Below are 8,469 nucleotides of genomic sequence, written 5' to 3'. Positions count from 1 at the left end.
GCCGCGCGCGCCTGCTCTCCCTTCCCCCTTTTCCCTTTCTTTTCTCCGGTCCGCAGTGCTGCGCCTCCGGCCGTCCAGCCACCGCGCGCGAGCGCCGGCCGCCGGCCGCCGGCGACGGCTCCACCACCGCGCCGCGCGAGCCCGGCCACCGTCTCTTCCTTTCCCCCTCCATTTCTTATTCTCTTCTCCATCCCCGCAGCCTACAGGCAAGAGTGATAGAGAGAGAGGCTCTGCAGCCCCCGGCTGTTCCCTCGCGCCCCTGTGTGCTCGCGCCCGGCGACGAACCACCGCGGCTGCGGCGCACCAGACGGCGAATGGCGGCGCCCCTACAGTTCCCCTTGCCGGCGTGCGCGAACTCCCGCCGGAGAGCGCGCCACTGTCAAGTGGTCCTGTGGAGGTGCCCTTTGCCCCGAAGGGTCGTGTTCTTCTTCCCGATCCTCGGCTTGCCGATGCGATTCGGGATCGAGAGGAACGGCGCGGCCTTGCGGCGGCGCGATTTCTTTGCCCTTTGCCCCTATTGTTCTTTTAGGGTTAGGGTTCTTTGGGGGAGGGATCTGTTTTTCTTTTTCTTTTTCTGTGGTTGTTTCTTTGTACCGAAAATCATCTAGCCAAGATGGCCTGATACCATTGATAGATCCTCTGGATCACTAGGCTAGATCAAATCCGGTAAACCTACCTTGTCCAGCAGCGGATGAACTCGAGCCGGAGGCCATCGTGGTGCTGGGGCACACGGCGATGGCGGAGAGTGGGCGAGGTGGAGGTGGTGGCGATGTGTAGGCAGTGGCGGCGGAGCTTCCCGTCACTGTCAGCGCTAGACCTAGATCGGGTCGGGGTTTTCGATGGGGAGACTGGCAACGCGGTGAACCTCGTACTGCGTGCCGCCGGCCCCCACCTCTTTATGTAGCGCTGCGTGACAGGGGCCCGTCAACCATATTGTGGTTGGGCGCCCCCGATCAGGGCGCGGATCAGGGGCCCGGTGGGCCGTTGGGCCCACACGGAAAGAGATCAACCTGACATGGCGCACACATTTTCACCGCGCCATTCAATCCATATTTTTCTGGTTGTTCTTGTCACCCTACTGTCCATGGATAATTGTTGAGATCGGAGATCAGCGAGCTCTCCTAGATTGTTCATCCAGGTGTTAAAACACTCAAGTCACTTCAGAGACATGGCGTGATTTGCCTAGGTTCAAGCCACCGCCGAGATGTAACACCCTACTCCCGCGTTGTGTGTTCTTTCTTGTATATCGAGAGCTCTCCTGCTTACATGTGCGTAGTGAGCTCTAAGTGTTCTCAATCGGATCCCCCCGTCCTCGTAGACAACTTTGTTTGCTCCTTTTATTGTCCTGGGGCAGCCGGTTGACCTCGCCTTCTAACCACTTGTTGTGGATATGCCATGCTCCCCATACCTCACTGGAAAGGGCCACGGGAAAGGTATGACGCAAGGAATAGTTGGGGGCAACAACTATCGACGACGCTCCAGGGTACACCCTATTGTGCGCTCGTCACCTGTCATCAGCAAGCAAGAACTGACAACAGAGCCATGTCATCCCCTGCGTATGGGCAAGGTCAAAAGGCGACATGTGAGTCTCGATGGATGGGACATAGGTCGAGTCCAGAAAATGTGGCATCGTACGTCTTCATACCTACCCTACGTCTCTCCGCCACTGACCGAGGTAGAGACGCAGGCCACCCAGCACAATCATGCCCGGGGAAATGGTGCAGAGAGCTAATGTCCTCCACGGCTCGTGCTTCCTTGTCTTGAATGGAAAGGCTTCTAGAATCTTCTTCAAGACGGAACCGACCTAGGGGGCCTTGGGCCGGCCTACTGGGGCCAATAACCAGCAAGGTGAGGCACCCCTGGGCTGTAACACCGCACAATACAAACACGAGCAAGGGTAGATTAACACTATCGTGAGGGCCTGATTCCTGAATCTAGGTAAATTCAGTCTCTTGTTTCCCCTCCGATCTATTCACGTAGCCAGGATACCCTATCAAAGGATCTGCCGGATTCTACTCCAACATTTACGTTATTTTTAACTAATAGAGATGAATAAAACAAACCATGTGTATAAAAAAAATCATGGTAATGTATTCTACTCCAGCAAAGTAAGAACACTTGACTACTTTCATAGAAGGAAATTTTGACTTGACTTCCAAAATTATCCAGTTTTCACACCGACTTAAAAAAATTATTCAGAGTTCATCTTTGATTGCAAGTAATCATGACAAAGTCCACCACCGAGTATCATATTGATGAAGTCGAGATCAACTTGCATGGCCAGGAAGGGAGGTGGCAGCAACTCAGAAAGATTCGGTTGTTATTGGATGCGTTAGCACTGAAAAAAATGCAAAGAATGCGTTGCAACAGGAACGGCTAAGTCAGTAGCCACTCACCATTAGTGGCTGGCGGATAAAGGATAATAGTCTAGACCATTTGCCTGGATTGCACCTAAGAAACTTTTGCATAGTCCACCACACCCAACTAGTGAAGAAAATAGTATTCTTCCTCCGAGCAACTGTGCTTAATGCAATGGCAAGTCCAGTAGGTACCTGCTGTTAGTGGCACATGGGTCAGAGCCTACAATACCTGTCCTGAATAAACATAAGAACCTATTGCACATTTGCAATCAGTAGGAACTTGACCAGATACCAGAGAAGCATTAAGTGATATTCAAAACTGTCTCCAATTGTAGAGAAAATTCGGATACAACTTTGTCGGTCGTATGCGCATGCAAGATGCTGCCCCGCATATAACTACATGTATAAATGTATTAATATTGGGATCCAACAAATCTTACAGGACGAGAAAGAGAAATATGGCCGAGGGCAATTCACAACTCCAGTGCTCCACCTCCACAAGGATATGCCTGGCCAAATGGGCACTAGCTCTACAATTTCACATAAGTTAGCATGTTTTACTTCCAGGCTCCATGCCAGTTTCACCGGGCATAAGAATATATAGAACCCAACTAGTCACCAGTTTGTTCAGACAAATAGACTAGTGGCTGGGAATTCAAGCATTTGACCTGTAAAGGAGCATCTAAAATCAGCCAAATCCATAAGAAGCTGGTCCATCTTTGCAGAACCAATATAGATAGTTCTTTCATCATTCTTCACCATGAAGATGCATGGGTCCTCATGTCATCATAAGAGCAAACAATGTCTCTCTCAAAAAAAAATTTTAGGAAAAAGAAGAGTGAACGAAAGAAAAACCTTATTCATGCTATACAAAAGAAGCGATTGATTTGTAGCCACCCTCGTTGATGTGGCTGGCTAGAGAGCTGTCACCTGTCTTCACTATCTTGCCACTTTCCTGTAAGTTACCAATCAGAAGCATTATCAGTGACAGCACATGCCCTTTATTGAAGAATTTTAAATCGTTGAAATACTCACAACACTGTTCCTACATTCTACAAGATTAGGACGGAAAAGAAGAAAGATTGACAAAGGTGCAAGTGATATTTTGATTATCAGCAAGTGCTGCCATGGGGTTGAATGCTAGATTGAGAAACAGTTACTTTCAAATGTGTACAACCTGGTGAGACCATAGGTCTTCACCACCTGATTAAATAACACTACACATAAAAAGTTAGGCCATACAAGTTCAGTCACCTCTTTGGCAGTGCTCTAAAGATGCACAAAACAGAAAATGAACAGCCAATTCTGGGTCCAAATGAATCTTTCTTGAAACAAAATAGAGGAATGCTTAAGGCTCAGTCTGCAGTTACTGAACTGTGTTGTGTTAAACTTATTTTATAATCTGCTGTGGGAAAACAGTCATGAAAGCAGGCAAGAGTTGGTTACCAAACAGAAAAATACCAATTCCGGGGCCAAACGAAATCTTTCTTGAAACAAGATAGAGGAATGCTAAGGCTTAGTTTGCGGTTGTTGAACAATTTTCTGCTTAACTTACTTTATAATCTGCTGCGGAAACAGCCCCGAAAGCAGGCAAAATTTTGTCACCCAGACAGAAAAAATAGGCAAAAGCTGGTTGGAAAATCTGGACAATCATAATCCACCTCAATGCCAAACACAGCCTAAATTAGATGCATTTGAACACACAAAGGTGCTATCAAGTACCTAAACTCTACAGAACAAGTATGCTTGTGAGCTTACCATGATGTGAACATAGCTTGGCTTAATAAGATCCAAAAGACGTTGGTAATGTGTAATCATCAGAACGGAGTTTTGGGGAGTCAAGAGCCCATTCACTGCATGAGCTACATCTTCAAGTGCATCAACATCTAATCCAGAATCGATTTCATCGAGGAGGGCTAAATCAGCCCCAAGGACCTAATTCACAAACTATGAATCAGAAGTGGAAATTTATTGGATGTAGATATATAAAGATTTCTGGTAAAAATGTTCAACAAGCATTCTCTGTGTCAAAGAATGTATGCTTTAGACCTATGCAATAAAATTTGCTGATAATGTTTCGTAACAAACATAAAGCTAACAAGTCTCAACAAAACAAGGAGATTGGCATGCTGCATAGAATAATGAATATATATCAACAAAACAAGGAGATTGGCATGCTGCATAGAATAATGAATATATAATACAAAATTAAAACAATAAAGTGTACACGAAGATGGTCATCATTTAAGGAAAGAAATGCCTAATGAATCTCAAATGCATACACACCACTGATAGGTCTCGGCATCAGATTAAGCTTCATACAGAACATGTTCAGAGCTGAAAATGTATGGAGACACAAAAAGGCTGGCAAAGAAATCTAGAATGAATTCATTGGATAGGGGAATAAATGGAAGAGTTTAACTCAGTGGTTCGTTGCAGCAAAGAAGAGACTGCAGGTAAGCCAACATATTTATTTTCTGAAGATCCTCAAAAATTAACTACATACAGCTTTGAGATATTATGCCTGTATATGGTTTAATTTGTAGCAATATGGCCATCCTTGGATACCAAGTATCTGTGGAACTATGAACTGGTATTATGGTGGTATAACATCCCATATTGGCATTATAATCAGTCCAGCAAATCAAACAGGAACTGCTATTCATGATCCTCTTATCAGATGGACTGGTTGAACTCTCTAATTTGCATATGTGAAACAAGGCATCTAATCTTTCGAAGTTCATTTGGTCTGGTTTAGCATTTGGTGAACTAAAAAACTTGCTAGTTCAGATTTTATTAACTGTCAGCAACTACTTGGTCTAACAGTTACATTTTTCAACAACATACTGTATTGAATATCGCAATCTCCAATACTTCTATTTTTGTTAATCTGCGAAAAAATTGATACATGAAACCTGCAATATCTAATAGGTGATACAATGGTAGCACATAAGTGATGTAACAGCCAAATTAGGGTGTCTGATAGCCCATAGTAATCTTACAGAAAGTTGCAGTATCTCATTGCGCTTTCTTTCTCCACCACTAAATCCTTCGTTTACATTACGATCAAGGATCTTTGGCTCCATCTTTAAGGCCTCGACTTTTTGTGATACAACAGAATAGAACTGCATGATAAGGCAAAATATATGTCAGTTTGTACTTATCATAGAAACTAGTTAGCAACATACAACACCGTATTATTCTCTAGTATGCTAAGTATAAAAAGATTGATGGCTATACAATAGCATAATATTCAAACCTCAAGAGGTCCCAAAGCTGGGAGACCGTCCTTCTCTCTGCGAGCATTTATTGCCATGAGCAGAAAATCATAATTGCTCACTCCAGGAATTTCAATAGGCGCTTGGAAGCTCATAAAGAGGCCTGCAAGAGATCTTTCCTCTGGCTCCATGTCAATTAAGTTCTCACCCTTGAAGAGAATGGTACCACCAGTTACCTCGTAGTGTGGATGGCCAACAAGAACCTGTAAAAAACAGAGAGAACACTCAACTGAATGTCTAGATATGCGAGCCAGGAACAAGGTCAATTACGCACGGTTTAATCAGGCCACCTTGGAGATGCAAACAAGGCAAGGGGTTGAATTAAGTTGCACAATTATGGTGGCTGAACTTCCCACAGAATTCACAATGCTCGCATTACATAAGAAAGCTCGTCGAATACTTAAGGGGTTGATCTCCACAGGTCCTACAAGTTTAAGACCACAAGCTTGACTATACTTTACTGGCTGTGTTTTTTAACCTGGGCCTGAACTTACAAGGGTACTTCAAAACTTCTTGTATAAGTGGTACATCCGGTTGGTTATTTTAGCAACAAAATGACCACCAGCATTTCCTTTAACAATTTGGAGTTCACATGATGCCAAAACAAACTTGGTTGCATGGGTTCATTAAAGTATTTTCAAAATACAAGCTGCAAAACAAGTACTGAGCATACCATGTTCAGGTGCCATTTGCATTGTTTGCCTGGAGCAGTTTGAAGGAAGCTTTGAACTGCAAACAAGTCCCTGGTTCACCCAAAAGGGGTCAAATGGATCTGCTTTACTGAAGTGTTTTTGTCTTTATGGCCTATTCTCAGCAAGATGGTCACTTAAGGGGAGTTGTTGTGACATCTTGCTGGTGCTTTCTACAAATAATTTTGTCTTTGCAGCAACAGGGAACATTGCTGAAGGAAGGGAGTTAGGCTGTTAGGGGAGCAACCGATGGTGGACATGGCGGTCAGCAGAATCAAGTGATAGCCCAACGTCCTAACAGAAAACAAGTTAACCAAAAGGAACCTTGCCACATGATAAGGTTAGAACCTTTATGCGTTCTTATAACAGATCTTGGTAGTCTTTTGTCGCTCTCTGTAAGAATTTAAGATGATCTGTTATACAAACTTTGTATATCACTGTCGAAAAAAGCTCTATTATGTTCATATGTTCTAGCAGAGGTGTTACTTCAAGTGATTGGTGGATGCTGCTTTATATGGAGGGGCTCTGATTGCTCACTGTTAACTGGAATACCCGACTCTTTCTAGCCTTAATTTCTTCTGGATTTGGTCCCTAAGAGGTTTCACGAAAATAGGCTCATGTATGCACCATACATCCAAACAAGAGACATAAAAGGCATAACTCTTGCAAGAAAATCACCTCGTCCATCATGGTTTTATACATCACTAGATGATCCATCAAATTTGGTTGAATGACCCAGTTCTTCATTTCGTACTTGGCTTATGAAGGACGAGGTGGTGATGGGCTAAATCCATTCGATTCATTAAACCAAGTGATCTAGGATTGTATGGATCATTCACCATTTTAATATTTGATTCCTCAAACCAAATAACACCTAAGATTCCAATCACAGTTGCCATACTAGAGAAGGCACGTGTAACTTAAATGGCATCGAAATAGGCAAGCACACAAATTGAATACTGATTCTAAGAAGGGAAACCAAATTGAACTCTTGATTTTGGCCATTTCGATCCTCTTGATCTCCATTTCTCAGAGACATCTCAAACAGGCACATAAATGTACGCAGGCAACAATTTCTCAGTGGTTTTCATAGTAACAATCGAGAAAAATTTGGACGGGTGAGCTGTAGGACCTAACCTTTGTGAGGGTGCTCTTGCCGGAGCCGTTCTTCCCCATGATCGCATGAACCTATTATCACACGCAGACAAACCCAACACAAGTCAACACACCAACCCTTGCAGACCCAATCAAGCACTACACCAAACGAGCCGCTAGTTCTTCCAACCCAACACGAACCTCGCCCTCGCGGATGGTGAGGTCGACGCCTTTTAGGATCTGCTGCCCAGTCTCCTTGACGGAGGCGGTAAGCCCGTGTACCTCGAGAAGGAGCTTTCCAGCGGACTCGGTCGCCGCGGCGGAGGCCACAGCCGAGCGGTGCCGTGGCCGCACGGAGATATAACCCAGCGACGGGTGGCCGCGGAGGATGGGGCGGGATGAGGAGGAGGAGAAGAGAGGGGATGAGGAGGAGGAGAAGAGAGGGGATGAGGAGGAAACTGCGGCGACGGCGAACGGCGGCGCCATGGGAAGGTCAGGGACGAGGCAGCAGGTGCGCGCCTCAAGATGCTTCGTTCGCGGCGGCTTCGGATGACGACGGGGTCAGTAGTGGGCCAGCGGCGTCGTATTGCAGTTGCGTATTTGCCGTCCTCCCTATCGGGTCGAGTGCTATTATCCACGGGCCTCTTTGGGCCAGCCTGTTCACACCCTAACAACTCCACGGTACAAACCCGAATTAGGTCGAAATCACTACTTCTTTCAAAAGATCAGGCTCACCTCCTCAGGTTGTGACAAGTGGCGCACTACATGCGCGCCGCTGTCGCAACCTGAGACTTTTTCTTTTTCTTCGTACATTCGTTTATTCAGAATGTTTTATCTTTTAAACCATGTGTTCAGATCTTGAACCGTTTTCATCATTGGATTCCTCGCGCAGAGATCTTCAAAGCTAGATCCCATGTTGATAGGTTTTGACGAATTTTTTTCACGAAGAAACAGGACGAAAAAACTGAATCGAGAGGACGTTTTTTTATTTTTTTCGAAAGAGGCATGGTCGTGCCTCTCGCGAAAGCAAAACCGTGCTTCTCACAG

General features: G+C 45.1%; 1 protein-coding gene across 1 annotated transcript; it reads right to left on the bottom strand.

Moving 5' to 3' along the window:
• Nucleotides 1–2,649: 2,649 nt before the first annotated feature.
• LOC123097564 (ABC transporter I family member 6, chloroplastic) lies at nt 2,650–8,007 on the bottom strand. The gene is made up of 7 exons (XM_044519335.1): nt 7,624–8,007; nt 7,465–7,515; nt 5,620–5,841; nt 5,363–5,485; nt 4,119–4,295; nt 3,216–3,315; nt 2,650–3,028 (listed from the first exon to the last, which is right to left on the bottom strand). Exons 1-6 carry the CDS (start codon nt 7,906–7,908, stop codon nt 3,226–3,228), a joined length of 948 nt encoding a protein of 315 aa, XP_044375270.1. The 5' UTR covers nt 7,909–8,007; the 3' UTR covers nt 2,650–3,028; nt 3,216–3,225.
• Between the last annotated feature and the right edge of the window lie 462 nt (nt 8,008–8,469).

The sequence above is a fragment of the Triticum aestivum genome, chromosome 4D, assembly GCF_018294505.1.
Source record: "Triticum aestivum cultivar Chinese Spring chromosome 4D, IWGSC CS RefSeq v2.1, whole genome shotgun sequence".
Taxonomy (NCBI): domain Eukaryota; kingdom Viridiplantae; phylum Streptophyta; class Magnoliopsida; order Poales; family Poaceae; genus Triticum; species Triticum aestivum.
This window is presented reverse-complemented; position numbering and strand designations above follow the sequence as displayed.